Source organism: Muntiacus reevesi, chromosome 3 (assembly GCF_963930625.1).
Source record: "Muntiacus reevesi chromosome 3, mMunRee1.1, whole genome shotgun sequence".
In the NCBI taxonomy this organism is placed as follows: Eukaryota; Metazoa; Chordata; class Mammalia; order Artiodactyla; family Cervidae; genus Muntiacus; species Muntiacus reevesi.
In genome coordinates, this window is record NC_089251.1 from 115062415 (window position 1) to 115087216 (window position 24802).

Below are 24802 nucleotides of genomic sequence, written 5' to 3' on the forward strand. Positions count from 1 at the left end.
TAGGTATTAAACACAAGGCAATTTATGACTGTGCAATTCCTTTTAAAAGATTCTTAAAAATATTTTATCCAATTTTCACATTTTGCCCACTACCTTTCTCAGACACAAACAGTCTCACTCACCTCCACTACCCCAAAGCTTCAATCTTGCTTGATACCTTGTTTCCTCCCCTGGAAAGACTAAGGCTTTCACCATTAAACCCCTCTGTCCCAGTAACTTTTCTGAAACATCTGTATACAATCAAGCCACCAACTATTGTGTGTGTTCCTCTGTGTGTGTGTGGTCAGTTGCTCAGTCAACTCTGACTATTCACAACCCTAGGGACTGCATCCCATCCATCAGTCTCCTCTGTCCATGGGATTTCCCAGGTAAGAAGACTGGAGTGGGTTGCCGTTTCCTCCTCCAAGAGATCTTCCCAACCCAGGGATCAAACCGGTGTCTCCTGTGTTGGCAGGCAGATTCTTTAATGTTGAGCCACCAGAGAAGCTCCACCACCTATTACTACATTTCATCAAATCTGAGGCACCATCAATGTATAAGACATACCACCATCTTATGTGCTGCTAAAAAGGAAACACTGGCAATTAAAACATATCCAATTTCAAAATGAACAGAAGCTGGGAGGTATGCACTTTAGAAACAGTGGAGCATGGAATATACCATGCGCTGTGTATATAATCACCCAATTCCTGGTGTGCAAAAAGATAAGAAAAGTGTTCCCCTCTGTTGTACTACCACCAGATCCAGCAGGAAAAAGAGATGAAAACCATAAAAGGTTTTCTGAAAGTTGCATGGCTTTTTTTTTAAACTTTTTATTTAGTCAGTGTCTAAAACCTTGACATTGCAAAGCAGAGTACAAAGATTTCTTGTTCAAGGGAAGCTCAAGTCTGAAGGGGCTCCATTCTGAGATAAAAGTTTCTGAATTGAAATCTTCCAATAAAACTATATTATCAGTATTTATGACACTTTAATTGTATATAAATCATCTGTGGGTCATATCAAACTGCAGACTTTGATTCAATAGTCTGGAGTTAAATCTGAGAGCTGTCAGTTCTAATAAGCTACCAGATGCTGATACTGAACAAGAACTATGTGGCCCAAGATTTTATAAGACTTACAAAGTATTTTCATATATTATATACTACATAACCATATGACTTTCTGCAAATGAAGAAATCAAAGTCCAATTAAGACTCAAGTCCCTGCATTACATTACACGAAGTTTTTAAACAAAATCTATTGAAACAACACTGACTGCCTGAAACAAATACACTGGAAACTAGAAAATCAAGTTATCAAAGTTTTGTGACCTAAGTGAATTGTTATGAGGTGCATGTAACCTCCAGGTCAAAAAGCAGCCAGTTTCTACAAACAAGCAGAAAGGTCTTCCCAATATATTTTTTTTTCTAAAAATCTTTTCACCCAATGGTCTAAGAACATAGTAAATACATATGACTTTATAACCATCCAAAACCAATGCTTTGTTTTATTTTGGGGTGTTTGAGTGGGCAGGTAAGGGAGATGTCTTTATCCAGGAATAAAGGAAATAAATCAAATTTTAAAACCTGACTCTGACTTAACGGGTATTCTGAGTTTTCCCATTATTCTGAAAAGTGGTACCCTGAAGTTTGTGATTCATACCTGAAATACTACCAAAAATTTTCAGTGGGTGCTGAGAACAAAACACTGCTGTCAGATTCTTATCATCGGCCTGCAAGCACTCTTATCACAAAAGCCAAAACGACTGAGTCCATTTTTACATTCGAAATGAACTTAAGAAAGGCTCAGGAAAGCTAGACAGGGTTAAATACCTTCATTCAAGCTTTAACCATAAAAACAACTTTACTGAAAATGGAAAACCAATGTAATTACTTTAATTCTAAACCCCTTTAACTGAGTCTGGCTTATCTGTTGTCAGTTATCTGAGAATAGCCCCTTAGTACTTGATTTGAGGTGTACATTCATTATGCCATTAGGGATGATGTTTTTAGCTCTTGGGGGTTTAAAATGGGGCATCTCTGAGGCTAACCAGAAGAAATGCTGGCAAGACCACCTAAAAAGAAAAACATCTGAATGCTCTAATCCATAAACCACCAAGACTACTCTTTAGAACAACTATGTACTGGAAGCAGATATTCTGTCTTCCTTGGTCTCTGAACTCAGCGCTCTAAAAGACAAAATAGATTTCTTTCTTAAAAATAAAAAAAAGCTCACCTCTTCCCAGAAGATGTATACATACCATGACAATCAAAAAGTGATTCAGGTTTCCATGACCAGAGCTTGTAGTCAAATGTCACCTTAACCAACAGACAGACAGCAAAACCAAGAGAAGCACAAGATCAGCAGGAAACAACCAAAAAGCTGATAAAGCAGGTCACTGATCCCAGGTCTCCATCCACCATAGGATGAGACGCACCAAAGTGATGGCCTGACGTCACCGGTCAGTCTTCCTGTATCACCGTTTAGGTGCAACTCAAGTCAAAATACAGGGTAACGTTTCATTACACACAACCTTCCTTCTGAGAAACTGGGATACAGATTTGGAGAATTTTCATTTATCTTTACGCAAACTTCAGAAAACTCAGTAAAACAGATGCTTTTTAGATAATTCAATTTTCTGACCTCTATCCTGAGGTCTTAACTTCCCCTGGTAACAATACTACAAAAGAGCTAGAAATCACCAATCTCTCAAGACAATAAGGATAGAAGCCACCTTTACAAAATCAAATAAAGATATGGAATAGAAAAGACATAGCTCCATCACAGATTAACTAATGAAATAATTGCTTAAAAAGGAAAAAAATAATAATAAATCGGCCCCAGTGTTTTATCTTTCTCCTACGTCTAATTATTTTTCTGCTTCCTACAAACTTCACGGCTTCCCTCATAGCTCAGTCGGTAAAGAATCCACCTGCAATGCAGGAGACCCCAGTCTGATTCCTGGGTCGGGAAGATCCGCTGGAGAAGGGATAGGCTACCCACTCCAGTATTCTTGGGCTTCCCTTGTGGCTCAAGTGGTAAAGAGTCCACCTGCAATGCGGGAGACCTGGGTTCAACCCTGGATTAAGAAGATCCCCTGGAGAAGGGAAAAGCTACCCACTCCAGTATTTCAGCCTGGAGAATTCCATGGGCTGTACAGTCCATGGGGTCACGAAGAGTTGAAGACGACTGAGTGACTTTCACTTTCACAGACTTCACAGTAACCCAGGCACATGTCTGGTGGCTAATGCCCAAGACTTAGAAGCTGGTCACACATGATAAGAGAATTCATGGCAAGAATCTCAGAGGTTCCAGTTCACCACAGTAATGACTTAGCTATGACTTTTCTCCTATAGAAAATAACTAAAAGTTACAGGCAGAAGGTGTGCTTCCCTGACAGCTCAGTGGTAAAAAATCCACCTGCCAATGCAGGAGACTTGCAGGAGATGTGGGTTCAATCCCTGGGTCGGAAAGAGCCCCCTGGAGAAGAAAATGGCAACCCACGCCAGTATCCTTGTCTGGAAAATCCCATGGACAGAGAAGCCTGGCGGGCTACAGTCCACGGGGTTGAAGGAGAGTCAGATACAACTTACCAACTAAACCATAACATAGGCAGAAGTTAGAAGGCAGCACTTCCTCTGAGCAAAGTACACTCAAGATGAGCAAAGTGTGAGAGGTAAGAAAAAGAGGTGAGCGGGGGATAAGTTGAAAGAAGAGAAGAAGTAACACCATTCTTCCCATGGGACAACATGGAAATGATCATTCTGCCTGATCCCATTCCTCACATCCAAAGGGTAGATCTTGTTCTTCCCAAAGAGCCTCTTGAGAAGGTTCAAATACAAGCAGTATTTTCCAATCTGACCTATGAGCCACTGAACCTATGTCTCTGCAGGGTCAAAAGACCCAGAAGTTAATCAGGTCAACTTTGGAACAGCTAGTATGCAAGAATCAAGACAAAAGCCCCAGTTTGATCCCTTGCTCTTCCTACATGTTATAAAAACTAATGATCCTGTTCTGGCTTAATTCCTCAAACCAAACTTCTAGGTGTAGAGCTGGGAGAAATTCAAACCAGCCTCTTAAATAAGCTCATTTCACTCCCCCTGCCCCACTCTTTTTTTTTTGGTAGAATCAAAAGCTCCAGCTATATGTCAAGTGTCAATGTCCACTGAAGCATTTACCTTTGACATGAGTAGAATAAAGTTAACTCCAGGTAGATTCTGGTTACCTTGGATGCCACCTGTTATTTTCCTGACAACCAAGTCAACAATCATTCATTTAGTGTCCACTAACATGTTAAAGAACTGAACTTGACCCTTGAGCAAGCTGCACCAAACATGTACTGCTGCTGACACTAAATTAGTTTCAAGTGGAACTGGGAAAATAGAACCAAGTCTCAGATATCTAGCAACAGATGTCTAATGATAAAAATACTAACAATAAATGCTATTAAGATAATAGAATGTAAGACAGTTATAAAGGCAGAATTATTAATATGATTTGAGGGAAAGAAGTTCTCTTAAAATGACTGCCAACAGAAGTACTAGCCCAAAAAGACTTCAGGGAGACAGTGCTTTGAAAAGGTACAAAACATGCTGAGTCAAGAGAAAAGTAAGGAAGATAGAGTTAGGGTGCCTTTTGTGATCTTCCTAGCTATGACTTGGAATATAAAACCAGTCCAACAACACAAAATGGGGAAGAATCAAACAGAAATGCATCTTAAGACTTTTAGATCTATAAAGTCAATAGTATAAGAAAGAACTAGTCTTGAAAAAGGCTATCAAAGATGCTTGAGGAAGACTACTTAAGACTTAAAAAGGGAAGAGGCTACAGAGATGCTGCTTTGGCTAGAATTTAGCATCAGAGAAGTCAATGGTGATGAATCTGAAAAAATTTGAAACACAGTATTAACAGAACTTCTGATTTCCTGATAGACTGGGTATGAGAAGCAAAGTTATTCAAAGAGGGCCAAAGATCATTCCATAATTAAAGCTTAGCTAGCAAAAACAAGAATGAACCCATGTTATCTGATCCATTTTAAGGATCCTCAGGTATTGGCAAATCACTGTTCTCAGATCTATTCCCTATTGACATCCACCTTCAACTTTGTGTTAATTCCTTCTCTTTTTGTGTGTTTTCTAGAGGACCGATGAACTGAGACCTAGATTTCAGTTCTTACCTCACATTACTATAAATGAGTCCCAAAAAAACATCATTTCTCTACTTTTAAAAAGTTTAGTTATATCTCCTGCTGTGTTTGCTGACATCTAATTGCAATAAAACTGTTCTTAAAAACTCTGCAATTAGTGCTGTGAATATCTAAGGAAACTAAACAGGCATGTTTTTCTTTAGAGGGAAGGGGAAAGAGAGAGAGAGATAGGAACAAGTTCCTCAAGCCAACTTACAAATCCTCCTTTTCTTAGACAGGAATCGCCCGGGGATGAGCTCAATACATACTCCACCATGCTAACGCCTAGTCCCCCACTCTCCGACCGTGGGGACAGTACAGAATTGACCTCACTGTTCACATGGAAACTCTGACCAGGTCTTCTCTGCACCATGATTGGCTGGGAAACTGAATGATCTACAAAAAAGATACACAAGCATGATACAGTGCAGCCAGAGGCTCAAACAAATTACGAGCGAAGTCTCATGGATAAACCAATGACTGGGAATCAGGAAACCTGTCGTGGTCAATTGAGCCAAAATGTCCTACTGTGTTTTCCCTAAGTATAATGCTCTACATAAGCTAATGAAACAGAACACACCCTTCATATATCCAGTTCAGCAATACAGTAGTTCACATAACTGGTTTATCTAGCTAAGTGGACAAATTAATGTTTACCCCTTTCAAGTAGCAGAATTCTTTTTTAATCTATTTTATTGGTAATGTTACTAAAAGGAAATGTGATTTTACTGCCCTTTTTAAAATAACAACATAATCTGATCTTTTCTGATGACCACTGTCATCTGAGGCTCCATTCTTACATTGCGCTGTAACACAGCACATTGGCTTTTGAATGTTCTGACTCCTTCCTCCCCATCATCTGTCATTTCTTTCTGCTGTCAGTGTGGCTGCCTCTACAAGTTCGCCCCGTCTCTCTCTTCAGGGGTAGTCAGTCAGAAATGCATCCATGCCCAGTGATTTATTTGGCCCCAACCACATTTTTAGATAGATCACCCCATACACAGTACACAGGGGCAATGGGAGGAGAAAGAAACATGAACTTCAAATGGCAGGCATGGATTTTCTAATTCCAAGTATGCTGACAGCAGTACAGAACAAGAAGTTATAGCTGAATTACAGTCATTTCAACTAAGACCATTCCCCTGTGGCTAGCACTTCAGCCAAAATATTGAAGATTTGATTTTGCATTAATTATCTTTTAATAAATTACATCATATAAGCTCCTTCATGGCAATTATACTACAGGACAGGACACTGCTTGACATGCTCATGTCACTGATGTAAAATTCACGACTTGCCAATTGCTGAGGAAAGGAGCTCTAAGACAGGCATAAATCACAGTACAGATGCTAGATCTAGATTACCTGATGTTCCCCAGGCACTGTCTCGCCATTGATCACCCAGGAATATTCCTTTTGGTCCATCTTTGCTGGATTCATCTGTTTCCCAAAACTTTTTACCTGGCAAGAGCTGCTGCAAATTAAAAATAATAGATGCTTTTAAAGAATTCATAAAGGATGAAAGTACAGCAGTCAACACTTTCTTTTAGACAAGGGTACTGAAGATGCTCACGTGCCCTGAAGGTCTTTAATTACAGTGTTCTGACTCTGCAGACTGTCCTCAGAGCACTACTTTATCTTTGGTAAAAGTCACAAAGAGGCCTAATGCAAGCAGGGCTACAGATCAACCCATCACAATAGAGGCTCAGCTTAAACATCTGGAATTATTCACTTAATCTATGCCAAGATTTTTAAGTGGGGAGGGAGGGGGACTCATATTAGACCCATCAGCTAACTGCTCACTAAGAAGACTCTTACTGAAAAGGAAAAGTACCTACAACTATTGAAAAGGTTACTTCTGCCTACATTTACACTAACTGACCCTAAAAAGTTACTCACGCTTGGGCATGAACTCAGACACCAGCTATGAAACACTAGAGGCAAAATTTACCTCCTTCATACACAGAGATTCTGTTTAAGCAAAACATTTTCAATACTACAAAGAAAAAATTAAAACAAACAAAAATCAACAAAAAAGCCACTTCCTAACCACAACATTAACCTATTCCAAGATACTGGAAAGACAGATCAGTTATTCCCCCATTACTGGAAGGGAAATTAAAATCTCCTAACCTCAGTTAATCTTAAGAATACTTAGTAATGCCATTAAAGTGACTTCACAAAACATCCCATACTTCCTAGAAATGCAGGCATCACTAGCTTTAAATTAGCTTCCACCAAAGAAATGCAAACCACCCTTCAAGCAAAACACAGTATAGTTCTGCACATGATCAAAGCATTAGTGACCCAAGCAACAAGGTAAATTTTTATCCCATTATTCTTCATCAGTTTTACTCACTAATAAAACCTCTCTCTTATTTATTCTACGTTTTCACTTCAGCTGCTACTAGTCAGACAAGAAACTCAGAAGTTTGAGATAATACTTCATCACTGCTTTTGAGCATAAAAGAACACACCTGAAGAATTGAATTTCTCAGAGGAAAAGAATAGAAAAAGCAGAGAGTACAAAACATTTGCTCTCCTCCTTGCTAATTAAGGTTTACCTTTCCTATTTATAACCTATTATCCAATGATAAGGAGAAACATCTCAACTCTGCTCTCACTAAAACACATCTCAGCTATCCAATCCAACTTCTGGGTTTCTCAGCATCAATTTATTTGAGTTCTATGTAACTATATGGTAGATATGGGTTACTACCTGAACCAAAGTAGTTTCCCACTTATTTTTCAGGCCCTACCATTGTTTCCTGGTCCAACAAGGTCATGAAAAAAAGACCTATTTTGATCTGACATTTAATTGAACACATGCACTGGTTTCCTTGATGATGAGCAGTTAGAAGCAGTCAATTCCTAGTGTGCCTCTAGGGTTCATTCTCTCAAAGAAACAAGGACACAGCTGGTCTGTTAACTTGAAGGACAATGGGGACAGGTGGGAGCAAGAGCCCAGACCACCGCTAAGCAGTGGAGTCAGGAAGCCCTAGACTAAACAACTTTGGTGTGTCCTAGGACAAAATGCAGGACTGCCCTGGGCCTCATTTTCTTTGTACTAATGAAGGAGGTATTTTTCAGGATGCTGTGATGATTAGAGATATTGTAGATGTGTGCCCAACACAATGTCCACCACAAAGGAGGTTCTCAATAAATGTATTTAGTGGCAATACACTAAGGCAAAACAGCTGTAAACCACAGAAGGGACAGTGAAAATTAACGTGCACTACTCATGCACAACTCAAGATTCTTGTTTTTAAACTTCTTTTTCTCCTCTTAATTTCAAAAATGCCCTCTCATAAGACTACAAATAGAAACAGAATTTCTTTCCCTGTTGGTAGATCTTTCTCCTGTATTTCCTATGGAGTGTGAACAAACAAGAGTTTGCATCAACTTCTCTGTGCAAAAGAACGTCAGTATACGGGACACATCACCAGTCGGTTAACTTTAGTCTCCCGTATAGGAAAGAGAGCAAAGGTGATGAAATACATTCATTATACTCTCATCCCTCTCGACACTAATTTGGAAATCTTTACTCAAAACTCAAGCTTCTCTAAGCACCAGCCTCCACGTGCAAACATAGTCTGTCCATAATTTTTCAAACTGCTTACTGAAAGTAGCAGTCTTTGAACTCAAGGCTTCAAAAATGACTTCTAAGACCCTGTCATCTTTCACTGAAGCTTGCCAGGTTGTTACAACATGCAAAGCCAGTAAAAGCAGGTCCACATAAAGCAAGCCATTTTCAGGTCAACTTTTCTCAAAAGGAAACAATAATACAAGAAACATGTAGAAAGGTACTAAAAAGCAGAGACTGTATTTCAAAGTGGTAATAGATGCAACAAATCTCAAAGGGATACAGTTGCCCCTTGGTATTCATGCAGGATTAGTTCCAGGAGCCTCCTTGGATACCAAAATTCTCAGACGCTCAAGTCCTTTATATAAAATGATGTAATACAATGCACACAGTGTGTACATGTTAAAAAATTCAAGACTCCAGTCAGATACTAAGAGGAAATGGTGTCTCCCACCATGAACAGTATCTATAAATATAAATCCTGAAGAGGTGCTAGGAGCAGTCCCAAAAGTTAGTAAAACCCTGTACAATCTGGCAAAGTAGCCAAGATCAATTAACTATTACTAATAAAAATGGCAGGGAATGAAAAGGAAAGTCTGTAATAGATAAAGAAAAAGAAAGCAGCAGCAGAAGGCGATAACAAGTCAATTCTCCTAAAGTCTCTGCCTCTAGGTCATCAGTCCCTCATGTAACTTCCCCTCTTCCTTTGACTGTGGGCTGAACCTAGTGACTTGCTCCTAAGGAACAATAAAAAGCAAAAATGACGGGAGTGTTGCTTTCAAGACTTAAAATACTGACTTCCATCTTGTTTATGCTCCTCTCTCACCCTTGCTCCTTCTCACTTTGATGAAACTAGCTGCTATATTGTGAGCTGCCCAATAGAGAGACACATATGGCAAGGAACCAAGAGAGGTCACTGGACATCAATTTGTTAGAAACTGAGGTCCTCAGTCTAACAACCTGCGAGAAACTTATCCCTGATATCAATCACGTGAGTGAGCTTGGAAGCAGTTCCTTCCCCAGTTGGGACTTTGAGATGATTGTAGCCCCTGATGGGGCTGAAATCTTGACTGCAGCTTGTCAGGGACCCTGAAATAGAGAATCTTACAAAGTCATGACTGGGATCCTGTTTTGAGCCACTAAATTTTGGGATAATCTAGTAAGCAGCAATAGGTAACTAATATAGCTGTGGATATACACAAGGGTTTTCTTACATTTAAAGTATCTTTAAGATTTTATTTTCAAGAAGCAAGTCTTGTTCTACTTCTAATATTTTTTAACTTGGAAAAAATTTCATCTGTTTCACTTTGTCTTATAGCCCTTCTGTAATAAAAAGAAAAAATTACTGGTTCTTTTAATTCTGCAAAATTAAATGGACTTAAGATATGTTAAGCTTACTGAGAATTAGTAGCAATCACAAAGCCAGGAGTCATCTAAAGCAAAGACACTGTTTGAATCTGATCTGTAATCTACTGAACATAAAACAAAGTGATGATGAGTATCCAATTATTTCAAATTAAGATTCAAGCCCTCTAAAGGTTAACATCATCCATAGCACAGGCTAAAGCCTCCAGGTTCGCCAACCTGCAAACCTCCACTTCTTGCTGCCATCGTTCAGTCACTAAGTTGTATCCTTTGAGACCGCACGGATTGAAGCAGGCCAGGCTGTCCTCCACTATCTCCCAGAGTTTGCTCAGATTTATATCCATTGAGTTTAATTCATGTCCATTAAACCTTCACGTAAGCCACACCTAAATTCAATCACCAAACATTCAAATGCAACTAGTCTGTGAAAAAGATGGTTATTGCTTACCCCATCAAGAACTTGAAAATAAAGATTGCTCTCTGACAGGAACAAAGAACAGATCACAACAGTTTACAAAATTCAGTTTAAAGAAAGATTAAGCAATAAGAGGATTAAAAGATTTGACAATTCTAAAGGAAGATAGGGAATTAGGAATTGGTCCAACAAAAGAAAAGGAGAGCCAGGGAGTCAGATGAAGAAGGCAGTATCATCCAGTACCCAAGTTTAGGGAGAACCAATAGGATGCACAAACAAGTCCGTCCTTATAAAAGCAATTACTGCATCAGACTAGCAGTGTGGGTACAGTAGCCACTAAAAACATCCAAGTTCCCTGGCTCAGACTCTGCTTACCAAGCAAACTTCTTAAGAGAACTTTGTTTCCACCTACAGCCAAACGTGCTGATCCACTTGAGAACTGCTCTCTCTTTATGAATCAGTAAACAGCATTTTAGTTTTCATACACTCATCTCTTGCGGTTCTAGTTAGTACGGGTCAGTACTATAAACCCAATCAGCTCTAAATTAGTACATCCCCTTTAAGACATACAAATTGAGAACCAGGGCTTGGGAGGTCCTACCATCTGACAGAAGGAAATGGCAATCCACTCCAGTACTCTTGCCTGGAAAATCCCAGGGACTGAGGAGCCTGGTAGGCTACAGTCCATGGGGTCGCAGAGTCAGACACAACTGAGCGACTTCACTTTCACCATCTGACACAGCAATACAACAGACCTTGTACTCTTCCTCATACTGTCTCATTACGTGGGATTCCTAATTGCCCCTCCAATGGTATCTGCTCTTCAGTCTTTAGAAAAAAAACACATACATTATTTAATCCCAGCTTGAACTACAGGTTTGTAGAAGAAAAAACTTAAGAGTAAAGAATCACAGTAAGCTTATTCATGAGGCTTCTCGAGAATAAGGTAGAAGAAACCAAGCACCGCTGGTTATAAGCAATGTCAGCTGCTTGGGAAACTTCTCTAAATTTTGTTTGGAAACAATTTTTTTAAAACAAAAGTGTTCTAAAATGCTAAGAATATCAAAAACCTCTAGGCCTTTTATTTTAAGAAGTAATATAGCAGGTAAAGCACACACAACTACTCTGATATCATTTTTAAAACCAGACACACAAAAATGGTTTCATGTTCCAACTGTGTTGTATTTATTCATCTAGGTCTCAGTTTTCTCACTGATAAAATGAACTGTTACAAACACTGAATGTTATAGCATGTAACAACGCGAAACTCAAGAGTAACCAGTCCAAGAGTTAGCTGTTAATACTATTTAATAACAAAATAGTAGCCAATAGACTTCACACTACTAATACCACAGCCAGTGAGATGCTCCTGTGCATTCAACTCACAAATGTGAGCACGACATCACCCAGTCCACTTCAGTGTAAATCCTGTAGAATTAAGAGCCCTAACAAAAACTCTGCAAGAAGAACCATGATTACAGCTTTGCAGAGCTAAGAGGCATGCTGATTAAGGACTGGGTGTGTTTGACCATACCACCGCTAACACCTGAACAGATGGAAACTCCAGCAAGTATGCTGTACTCAAGAGGAATAAAAGAGGTAACTACTCACACACTCAACATAAGCTACACAGAGCTATCTCTCAAAGCAGAAATTTGGCTTCTTAGAGAGTACAGGGATGCTACAGCCCCAAAGGCATGACCAGGTTTGATCATCTCATGTGGCAATGCAAACTTCCCACACAAGCTCAGGTTCACTGGAATGTAGCCAATACAGGAATCAAATACCTGACATTTAACTAGCTGGTAAGATTTAGCCCCCTCCAAAATTTTTTAATCTCTTGGTAAATATCCTCATTACATTAAAAGAATATGACAACAACGCAGAAAAAGGATCACTCAGCACTGATGGCAATAAAGAAGTACTATTGGTAAACCAATAGCTCTGACTGTGGTAACTATGTAATTTTCAGAAAACCATTCTCAAAAATAATGTCCTAAGGGATTTCCTGGCCCTCCATACCACAGAGGGTTGTTGGGAAATGTAGTGAAATAGTTCATAATACTTTATACTATACACATAAAGCTTTATTACTGAAGTTTTAACACAAAACAGCTTACCTATAAAAGAATAAATTAATATCCTTTACAAGGCATAAAGAAAAAGCCTTGTACACACATCCATTCACTGTTAGGACAATTCTTGTGGAAAGGATTGTACATTAGGAGTCATGTTCACCTCCTACATTTCTGGTGGAAATGTAAATTGATGCAACCACTATGGAAAACAGTATGGAGCGTTCTTTAAAAACTAGAGTTGCCATATGACCCAGCAATTCCACTCCTGGGCATATATCAAAACAAAACAGGCATAATCCAAAAAGATACATGCACCCCTATGTTCATAAGCACCACTATCTACAATAGCCAAGACACAGAAACAACCTAAACGTCCATAAAGAAGATGTGATATACACAGACAATGAAAAGAGTAAAGTAATGCTACCTGCAGTAACATGGATGGCCCTAGAGATAATCATACTAAATGAAGTCAGAAAAAGAAAGATAAATACCATATATGTTATCATATATTTATCATTTATATGTGGAATCTAAATATGGTAAAAATGAACGTATCTATCAAACAAACAGACTTACTGATATGGAGAACAGATGTGTGGTTGCCGACAAGGAGGTGAAGGTGGGAAAATTAAGGGTTGGGAGTGTGGGATCAGCAGATGCAAACTATTACATACACAGGAGGGATAAACAACAAGGTCCTGCTGCATAGCACAGGGAACTATATTCAATATCCTGCGATAAACCATAATGGAAAAGAACATGAAACACAGGTACATGTGCAACTCTATCATCTTGCTGTTCAGCAGAAATTAACACAACACTGTACATCAACTACACTGCAATAAAAGTTTTAAAAATAATAAAAAATTTAAAAGCTAGGTAAAAAAACTTATGTTCATCCCTGAGTTAATCAACATTAAATAATTCAAGGGGGGGAAGCTTCACATTCAAAGTATAAGAGCAAAAAAGCTGGGAGCAAATTAAATGTTCAATAAGGTACAGCTGTATGCAACAACGTACGCGCACCCAAAATAGCTATCATGACTATATGTAGTATTTATAAACTAACAGTAAATTTTAAAAGCAAAATACAAAATTGTACATGTAAAGATTGCTTCTCTTCATGGACCCTTCCCTTTTGGATCAAGATTGGAAAGAAAAATAAAAGCTGAAATGGGTGTTTGTTGATGTAGTGGGATTATGGATGACTTGTTATACACACTTTTATTATGATTTAGAACTGATTTTTAATAAAAACTGATACTGGTACAGAATTCACTACAAATAAACATAAGGCATTTTCTCTTAGCAGATACATTTTGCTACAACATAATTTCAAAGTGACCAAAGTTAGTGGGAATTTTAAGAGAGCTCACATTGCATGCTTCAAATAATTTTAAGCAAGCAGACAGTAACTTCCAGTGCACTTTGAAAACTGTAGCTTAAAAAAGGAATGATAAAAATGTTCAATGGTTTAATCACAGGTTTAATCTTTGGTTTTAAAAAACCAAAGAATATGATGGTTTTGCTTTCAAGTTTAAGGAATACGATCCTCTAAATTCTCACTTCTCACTTATATGTCTACTAATTAAGGAAGTGTCCTGCATCAGTTACTCAATACTTCTATGCAAAGATTATTTTTAAATGTTTATAAACATTTTCCTGTTTCATTTTATTCAAGTCACAAAAAATTGTTGGAAAAATCAATGTTTGCTATAATTTTTCTCATATTTCACTACTAGGCAGCATCATAATCTGACATCTAGCAATTACTACTTAAAATGTTTAGCCTATATGGCAAGATGACTACTAGTGAAAACAAATTTCCATATTAATGGTCTCACAACTAAACATCTTTTGGTTAAAATCTAATATATTCCTTTTAAGAAAAAATGTTTAACATTTTGCATAATTATAACTGTAGTAAATAAAATTAACAGATTTTTTACAAAATATTTTCCAGGGTTATTAAACATTTATCATAATAAGCACTGCTAATAGCTGTATCTAATGTCCTTTAATAACACTTCCACCACTAATGGAATCACTTAGGCCTGGCCAATATGTGGTAACTTCATCTTCTCTCTCATATCTGGAAAACCAGTACTGCTTTTCTGACTACTGGGGAAAAAAAAGGTTTAGCATCTGAAGTAGTTACAAATTTTAAAAAGTAAACTATCACTTGAACTTACACTGGAACACACACCCCGCAGAAGCCACTACTGGAAGTAACAAAAATAGTGAAATAAATAAATAACAAAAAGTCTTTGCTTTGAATGAAAGATTAAAAACCTACCAGGAATCAAAGTGATAGCTACAAGGCATTTCAAAATAAGCACACTAATAGCATGATGCAGACCGTTAGACTTCACAACCTACAGAGATGAGAAAGGAGCAGTACTCGGCACGGGATGGTCAGGACGCCTTAAAGGAGAAAGGAGCAGAAAGCGAAAAGGACTCTCCATAAGGGCAGAGGCAGAAATGAAAGCAAGTGGGGCAGGTTGCTGTTGTTCAGTAGCTAAGCTGTGTCTGACTCTGTGTGACCCCATGAATCACAGCACGCCAGGCTTCTCTGTCCTGGTGCCCACCAATAAAAAAGAAACCTGGCCACCAACTAGAGGAGCAGTAAGGAGAAGGTAACAAAAGAACAACTAGTCTAGCTGCCAGTGAGGCTCAGTGGAGCATTGAGGAGCTAGGCTCTAATCCAACAGGCAGCAACAGAGAATAAAATCATAAAAATTCACTTTAAAAGATTAACTTAACATTCTTTTATTAAATGGAGTGAGGGAAAGCAAACATGCTGGGACGTCAAACAAAAAGGTGACCTCAGTAACCTAGCCGTAAAATGGTAAAAGAAGGGATCTGTGGAAATGGGAGCAGGGAAGGTAATACAAACTGCTGCTTAGATGCCTCGTTCAGCTTTCAAGGCATTTTAAATTATTTAATTTCAAAATGGAAGATTCATAGCCCATTATGATGATCAGGAATGAAGTCACAACGTATACATAAATAAGCCAGTCTACCCCTGAAGTCGTCTTAATCAGGAATCTATTCCACAAAGTCAGTTGAGTGCAAAGACCAGAAGACAACAGGGTCCAACTATGTAAGAATATGGTGTCACAAGTTTAAATCTACAACTCCAAAGTGTAAAGTTTTAAGGTAAGGCTGTCCTGAGGATTCACTCTGATTTGCTGGGGAACAATAAGAGAAAAAGAGCAATCAACCAAAGATAGGAAGAATTTGGTAGCTTTGAAATTTTAGGACCACCACAAAATAGACCGAGTTGCAAACAGTTCTTCAATCGAGGACAATTGTTAACTTAAAAATGTACTCTAGGGACTTCCTGGCTGTCCAGGGGTTAAGACTCAGGGAACACTGCACAGCTAGGTCAAAAAAAAAAAAAAAATACACTGTCTTCAAGGAAGCACAAAGTTTTCCCAGTGTTCTTTACCACACAAAAAGTACAACCACTGTTAACAACTTTATCCTTGAAACTAAACACACAAAATACACTGGCTGCTTTCATAAAGCATGCCCTTCAAAAAAAATAAAAAAAAAAAATCAGAGATACTGTTAGTACCTCAAGCTCCGTAATATTTTGCGGTAAATTAACCTGGGGCAAGTTCCACACTAATTCTTTCTCCACTGCACATCCCTTCCTGAAGCCACTGAAAGCAAAGTTTTCTTTATACCTTCCCACTTCAAGTTACTGGAATAGAGCCAAAAGAAACTTTTTTTCTCTTATCAACTTCATAAACAGTAAATTTATGTTCAGAAAATGAAGAAATGCCCAAGGTGAAGAAAGAACTTCCAGATGTCCAAGCTGGATTTAGAAAAGGCAGAGGAACCAGAGTTCAAATTGCCAACATCCACTGGATCATACAAAAAGCAAGACAGTTCCAGAAAAACATCTACTTCTGCTTTATTGACTAAGACAGAGCCTTTGACTGTGTGGATCACAACAAACTGGGAAATTCTGAAAGAGATGGGAATACCAGATAACCCTGACCTGCCTCCTGAGAAATCTGTATGCAAGTCAAGATGCTACAGTTAGAAATGGGCATGGAACAAAGGACTGGTTCCAAACTGGGAAAGGAGCACGTCAAGGCTGTATATTGTCACCCTGCTTATTTAACTTAGATGCAGAGTACATCATGGGAAACACTGGGCTGAATGAAGCACAAGCTGGAATCAAAACTGCCAGGAGAAATATCAATAACCTTAGATATGCAGACGATACCACCCTTATGGCAGAAAGCAAAGAGGAACTAAAGAGCCTCTTGATGAAATTGAAAGAGGAGAGTGAAAAAGCTGGCTTAAGACTCAACATTCAAAAAATGAAGATCATGGCATCTGGTCCCATCACTTCACAGCAAATAGATGGGGAAACAATGGAAACAGTGAGAGATTTTATTTTCCTAGGCTTCAAAATCACTGCAGATGGTGACTGCAGCCATGAAATTAAAAGACGCTTGCTCCTTGAAAGAAAAGCTACGACAAACCTAGACAGCATATTAAAAAACAGAAACATTACTTTGCTGACAAAGGTCCGTCTAGTCAAAGCTATGGTTTTTCTGCAGTCATGTATGGATGTTAAGAGTTGGACCATAAAGAAAGCTGAGCACCAAAGAATTGATGCTTTTGAACTGTTGTGTGAAAGAAGACTCTTGGGAGTCCCTTAGACAGCAAGGAGATCAAACCGAAGTCAATCTTAAAGGAACCTTGTCCTGAATATTCATTGGAAGGACTGATGCTGAAGCCTAAGCTCCAATACTTGGGCCACCTGATGCAAAGAACTGACTCACTGGAAAAGATCTGATGCAGGCAAAGATTTTTCAGCAGGAGGAGAAGGGGACGACAGAGGACGAGATGGTTGGATGGCATCACTAACTCGATGGACATGAGTTTGAGCAAGCTCTGAGAGTTGGTGGTGGACAGGGAAGCCTGGCGTGCTGCAGTCCAGGGGGTCGCAAAGTCGGGCACAACTGAGCGACTGAACTGAACTGAACCAGGTTCTTCTGCACAATAGAAGGAAAAGCATGTAAGGAAACAGAAGACAATGTTATTATCCTGGCCACCTGTAAGTTACCTATAAATAAAGTCATTTGTTTTTATCTAAGTATAAATTACATGGTTTGATCTACAACATAATCATATTAAAGTTATACTAGGTCTAGACTTTAAATGATTATATAAATGATTATTTCCAATAGTACCTGGGAGCCCAGTGTGCAAAAGATAAGCTTCCAGGTCACTTGGGAAATCTGTAATGTGCATGAATAAACCATGAAAACATCTAGTTTGCTTCTAGTTTGCTTCCTACCCCCCTCATATTCCACAAGCAGGAAGCAAACAGCTCAGTTAAAACAGGATAGAGTCCTCTTCCTCAAGATGGGACCAAACACTCAGTTTGGGACCCACAACTAAGATGGGACCCACACAACCAGTCATCCTCAGGCTAATTTTAACTATTAAATTGACAAGTGTCTCAATACGCCAGTTATGGACAAGTTCCCTCTTTCACATGTTCCAAGAGTGGAAAATGTCATAGATGTGCATGTAACACAGAAAATAAACTATTTCTTCTATACATTTTGCTAAAATGAGGATCACAGAATGCATTAATCAATTAAGTGACAATGAATTAATTTTCGTCTTCTGGGTCCTCAGCAGCAAAATAAAAGTAAACAAGAAAGAATTACGCACAACATAGTTTAATACAAGTTTGAACAAGAAGTATAACAAAAGCAATTCCAATTTTCTAAACACCATTATGTCTGCTTGTACATATGAGGATATTTCCACGCCCCAGCAGATGGCCCAGAGAATGTATCCTAAGCTTAGAGCTACATTAAACAAAAGATCCTTTATAAAAAATGCCTTTATATATAAGATTCAACTTGGATGATAACAGCATTGCTGATATGCTATTCATCTTATGTACTCTGGTAAAATAATTACTGAATAGTTTGAAAATTATAAGATTTGCAGAAGAGACTGAATAAATACAGTTTTATCTGTTCCTCATCCTTCCCCTCTTCAGAACCCCACACCCCTGAGGATGGAAAAGTAATATGAATACAATCAGTATTTACTGAATTGAAGTGAGGTCTCTTGAGGTTCCCTGGGGGAACTTCTGAAGTAAAAGGGAAAATAAAGAGGAATTCATACTTAGAAAAATATATTTACTGGTAAACAAATCATTCAACACAATAGTAGGCAGCCACTGTTAGCTAAGTGCGTATTAGCTGAAGCCTCTGCCTTCAACAAACTTATGTGCAAGGAAATAGAAAATACTTACACAAAGCACATATATAAAATAAATCAGGGCCATAGAAATGATATAAACAAATAACTTGCTCCTTGAATTCCCTCTGTAGTTTCTGGTTGGTGAAAGCAAGAGCTCTTTCCCAGGAGAGCTGATGAGCAGACCTGGGTTTCTGAGCACTGGGGGCTCTGGACAAGCAGAGTAACAGTAGGAGAGCTCGGGATCTGCAGCAACAGAGAGCTGGATTTAAAGAGCTGGCCCATGATCATGTTAACCTCTGTAACCCATGTTTGTCCAGATGTCATCGAACTGCAGGACGCCTGTGAAAACTGTTAATGTGTATGAAATGATTAATCAAGTACCTGGAAAATGGTACATGTAGACTGCAGTTGTTATTATTTCTGAACCTAATGAAACAGAACTTGAAGTCAATCCACATTTTGGTATTTCTGATCTTTGCTGGAGTCACTTGACCTTAGAACTCACTTCCCTCATGTAAAAATGATACTAATATCTCTCAAAAATCTGTTGGAAGATTCACATAGGAAATGATATCAATGCCAAAGTGTCTTGAAAAGTGTTACTGCAGTCAGTTAGCTTGCTTTCAAATAAAACATACTGATGTGGATGAAAAAAATAAAAACAGAAAAAGGAGGGTAAAAGAAGAGAAATTCAATGAAGACAAACTAAGCAACATGTGGATCAGTTATTTCCTGCTTCAAAGGAGCATGTTTTACTGTATTCAAACATTCCAAGACAGCTCAACGCATACAGTGGTAGGTCTGCCCGTTCTTCCTAGTGCAGGACAGAAGGAAGATACTGGAATGAGTGGGGTTCCACACAGGTCTCAAAGTCACAGGACCGAACTGGGCACCAGGTTTCAAATGTCACATGCACCCACATTTACAGGGTTTAGAAGACACCTTCTTAATCTTCTTTCTCAAAATGCCCAATCCTCATCCCAAAACTATTAAGAGATCCCAGAAACTTCCAAAACAAGACTCATATATAGGTCACTTCTCTGCTAACACAATCATTAACAGAATACAGGATAGTCATTAACTTCCTCCAGGTCACTTGGCCTGCCTGGCTATGTTTTCTCTAAAGTAACCATTTCATTTTAATAACAAGATGTCAAAAATGCCCAACAATCAAATGGTATTAACACAAAATGAACGGAACTAGGAACCTTTTGCCACTCCTTTGCATACTCAAAAGCTGCATTTTGTGGGGGAAAGGTGTGTTACACTGTTGGGTTGATATTTTTATATTAAGGCTCTATTTATTTTTCCCTCCTTCTGCAAGAAAGGATGCATGATCTTGCTAGCAGACAACATATTCCTTTCCAAAATTCAATCCAGTTTACAGTCAACTGAGTTACTTTTATGGGACTCTACCTGCAAGGAATTTACAGTGTGAGATTAGCCTGTCTAGGGCTGTGGATCAAAAAAGTACTTTTAGCTACCCCAAAGCCTCCAATTCTGTGAGCTATTATGCCATGATGAAAGATGTGGACCTGACATCCACATTAGGCTCCTACCTGTCCCAATTCCCAAATTATCACCCTATGAGCCATGATGGACAAACACTTCAGTATCTTATGCAGCTGCAGATGGTGAATGAGTCAGACACCCCAATGAAAAGTTACAGAATCACTACATCACAGTCTAAACACATCTTTAAGGTATCTCAAAGATACCTCTGGCATATCCTACAAATAGCAAAACTATTCCGATGTTCTATCTTTTTAAAGATAGAAATTGGGACAAACTTCAAGGATCTTAAGACTTAAAAGGGTCCTAGAAGACTATCTAGTCCAATATCTGTGTCTTACACATGGAAAAAAAGCAAAGTCCAAAGAGTATGAGTGTCTGAGGCAAGGCCAGAAGTGGTGATATAAGGGTTCTTCTTGTCCAGTGAGCTCCCATCCCACAAAGCTGTTTCTTTCTTTCGGTTAAGAGCTCTTCAAATTATTGTCAAACTCCTTACTCTACAAGCCATTCTGCTTTCTCACATTTACAGGCAGAATTTCTAAGTAATGCCTAATGAGAACCTACATCTAAGTTTTAAGTATATCTCACCTTATTCTACTTCCAGGGAACGTGGTAGGATTCATTATTACTCCACATACAGAAGCACTTTCCAGATATCATTCCTCTTGTTTACAAACTTGTCTATTACCAAGGGGAAGTTTTTCTATGCTTCAGTTTTCTAAAACAAAGATGAAGGGCCACATATCTAAATACATTCCATTTATTCCAGAAATAATCACTATTATTAATGTCCCTGAACACTGTCAAGTTAACTATATGTAAAACATTAAGGAAAATTAAGAAGAAAAAAGTTCCTTGGTTTTTAAAAGCGAGAAAACCAATTATTCAGGATAAAGTGTCTTTTCCGTCAAAGACTCGAAGTACTTTCAAATGAGAACCACTAACCTCTGCAAATCCATCCCTTTCGGGACATAAAGAGTAGTAATGCTGCCCTCCTATATGTAGAGTAAATAACTCATGCAAGATCATAAGCCAAATAACCATGATATAACCAGAGCCCAGAAACATGAGGACAATGAGCCTTCCTCAGTACTACAAAGATACACTCTTAAATATTCAACTACCAGAAATAATCTATGCCTTTAAACTTTTTAGAACTGAACTTAAAGTTGAATGAAAGGGGCTGCTAGCAAGGATAGTAGATGAAATATCTGAAAATAATTTGTAGCCCTAAGCCTAACAGATTTTCTTATCTTCCTTTTTATGTGTACTTCTTAGAATAGGAGGCAAGTAAAGCATTTGTACTGTGTCCTTCAGTTATGAACAGCTGTATTTCAGACAACCAGCAAGGTTTGAAGGTGAAGTTTTAAATAGTCACTTCTGAGTAAGATTTCTAAGAAACACTCTAAATACACCAAAGTGACTCTAGGAGTCTATCGAACACTGGCTTTGATGAGGGAAAAGAAATAACAAGAGCCAGGCACTACTAACTTTACCAAAAATCAATTACTTTAAAAGAAGCCAATTCTCTGAATTCCAAAGATTCATACATTCTTGAACATAGGTATTATTTTCCCTAAGGAGGACTCTCACACAAGCACACAGACACATACAAATACAAATAAAATAACTGCAGCAAAAAAAATACTGTGCTTGGCTTATGCAACTTACTTGAAATTTTAGTGTTTAGTGTGGGTAAAGACTACATTTACACACATCCCCTCCCAGAGATGCTTTATTGTTTAAAGAGAAGGAAATTCAATGACATTAAACTAATTAGCAACGTTTTTATTACAAAAACTTATTTTCTTCCTTTCTCTTTTGTGTCCATCTCCCTTTTATCTCTACAAAAACATTCTCCCAACCTACCCCTATATGAATCCTAACTAAACTATAGGACATTCCTCAAATCCTATATACCTCCTCCATTCAAGTTATCACAAACGCGTCTTGCCAGTACCAATCACTAACCTTCTCAGAACATGAACCGCACAGAGAAAAACAGTGCACACTTCCCGCCATCACGTATATTCATTCCATGCGCAACTAGCTAAACAAAGAACCCTCGAATTCAAAAACTTCACTCCATACTTAGTTCCCTTTGTGCCTGGACACTGGGTTATGCTTTCAAAAACTAGCTTCAGTTAAGTATCAGTATTTTGGGAGGGAAGTATACTAAGCATTTTTAAAAATCCGCCCCCAAATATCTATTGTTATAAAGCTTACTAAAATGAGATTTCTGTGATCAATTCTAAGTCCTGGCTTTATTCACTCTCATGCTTTGGAGAGGTAGCCAGGTCAGAGTCCCAGCTCCATCACTTTCTAGATTTATGACCCTGAGCAATTTAATTCATCTCTCTCGGTCTTTTTCTTTATCTGAATAAAAGAACCGTCCTGAATTACTGATGAGACAATGAATGCAAATCTCTTTAACATCTGCCTAATAGGTGGTCAACAAATAGTAGTTACTACTACTTTGTTAATAACGAGGAAAGAAGAAAGAAGTGTGACACTGCATTACTGTTGGAATGTATATTTTGTTTAGTTATTTACATATGCCTATGTAGAGGTCTGAGGAGTTACATATAAATATCAAAAAATGACATTTCTAACAAAAGTAAAGAAAGTGCGGTCTGGAGACCTTAGGAGGAAGGAACATTTTGGAAAGAAAAAAATTATTTTTTAAAATACTTTTGTTATTAATTTAAATAAAATTCACTTTTTGTCCACTGTTCTTTGATTAAAGTTAAGTCTTTAGAGATTATGAAGTGTTGCTTACAAAACAGTAACAGGATAATATTTTTATTTTGTGTAACTAATTTTAAGACTGGGATTATATTTTTGGTAGAATGAACCAGGTTACCATCACAGGAATGTGGAAGCAGATAAATGCGGTTTCCCCATCTATACTTAGTATCAGATACATCTGTTAACCTTCTGTTCAAATTCTGCTCCAGAAATACAGTGAGAAAATCTTTACTTAATAACCAAACAGGGTTTATTAATGTGCACTGTTTCAATAATATTAGGCAAGCACCGGAAAACATAAGGACACCTACCAATCTGATCTGCAAACTCTGGAGGAAAAACAAAAACAGGCCACAAACCCATGAAGCCAAGATGATGATGACTTTAAGTCATCATCACAAGATGACTCGGAAAAGTTAAAAACAAAATCTTATAACCAAGACAGCAAGAATCTTAGGATCAAAGCACCAAGACTTTAACTAATACTCAGTCACAATGGTAATCAATGAAAATTTGTTATAAATCAGGAAAGAAAATTATCTTAATTTTGAGTCCTCAGAACCTAGCACAGTGCCTGGATCAAAGAATATTGGCTAAATCATTAAGAACAAATGTATTTAATGAATGATATAAAAGAGAATCCAGCATATAGCTATTCTCCCTCCTTTAAGGTGTTAAAATAGACATGGGAACTTTTAAATATTAGATATACAAAAAATAAAACAGGAAAAATAAAAACCCAAGGCTACTCTCCAGGAAAAAAAGAATCACACCCAAATGTCTAGTTTGTGAACCTGTGACATCTTCAGCAGTTAATGCAAACTTATGTTTTGCCTATCACCAAACACTTATGGTCAACATACAGAAGCACCAGAAATCAGCTGTCCTTGATCTCTTTTAGAATTATGGCAATCTTCACTATCAGTATAATGAATGACAGTAAATTTTGTTTTCTGCAAATTTTAAACATTACAAACAAACCAAAATCCTTATTTCTAAATTCTATCTATGTAATGGGTGACTAGCTCAGGCCTCAATCTTCTCGAATTATTTACCAAAAATCTCAATTCCTTCTTCACAATGAAACTGCAAACAATATCCTCAAAAGTTGCAACATCCTCTAAAGATAGGTTATCAACATATTGACTAGCAGCCGATCTAAAAACTCTCTTTCACTGCAAAAGAATCTAACAACTGAAAAATGAAGCAAAGGTAAGGACATTTGATGCATATAAAACTAAGTTATTTTGTAAAATTTTAACACCTCAATTTCCAACTGACTGGTTAAGATAATACTGATTAATTTGTGCTTACATTTGGGTTTTATTTTTAACATATTAGGCTAAAGTGAACATTCTCCTTATAATGAGATTGTTTTGGCAAAATTCTGCAATACCCCACTCCTATCATGAGGATGGCAACAAGGAAAAGCAAGCACATACTTCTGGAGACTAGATTCGGACACATTTGATGAGAGACAGCTCCAACCTTCCCTTAAAAACAGACCCACATTTCTGACACACCAATTTACTTACCTCTCCCATCGCTCTTCCCTCCAGAGCAAGTGCTTGAAAATCATGATTCAGTTCATCCATAGAACGTACCTAATGTTTAGAATAGAGGAGGGAAAAGCTTCACGTTAGTACCTTGAATTTTACATACACATTAAATACAACTGAAAAGCTT

The 24802-nt window shown here is 37.9% G+C and overlaps 1 protein-coding gene across 17 annotated transcripts in view; it reads right to left on the reverse strand.

The window, feature by feature from the left end:
• PUM1 (pumilio RNA binding family member 1) overlaps window positions 1–24802 on the reverse strand; it is a 121366-nt gene that overhangs the window by 63329 nt on the left and 33235 nt on the right. For 9 of the 17 annotated variants that reach the window (XM_065930252.1, XM_065930251.1, XM_065930250.1 and 6 more), the window contains 3 exons: window positions 24652–24720; window positions 6529–6637; window positions 5382–5560 (listed from right to left, as the gene is read on the reverse strand). In XM_065930252.1, coding sequence (XP_065786324.1) covers window positions 5382–5560; window positions 6529–6637; window positions 24652–24720 — 357 coding nt within the window. The remainder of the gene's footprint in view (window positions 1–5381; window positions 5561–6528; window positions 6638–24651; window positions 24721–24802) is intronic. The other 8 variants (XM_065930264.1, XM_065930263.1, XM_065930262.1 and 5 more) reach the window with 2 other exon arrangements.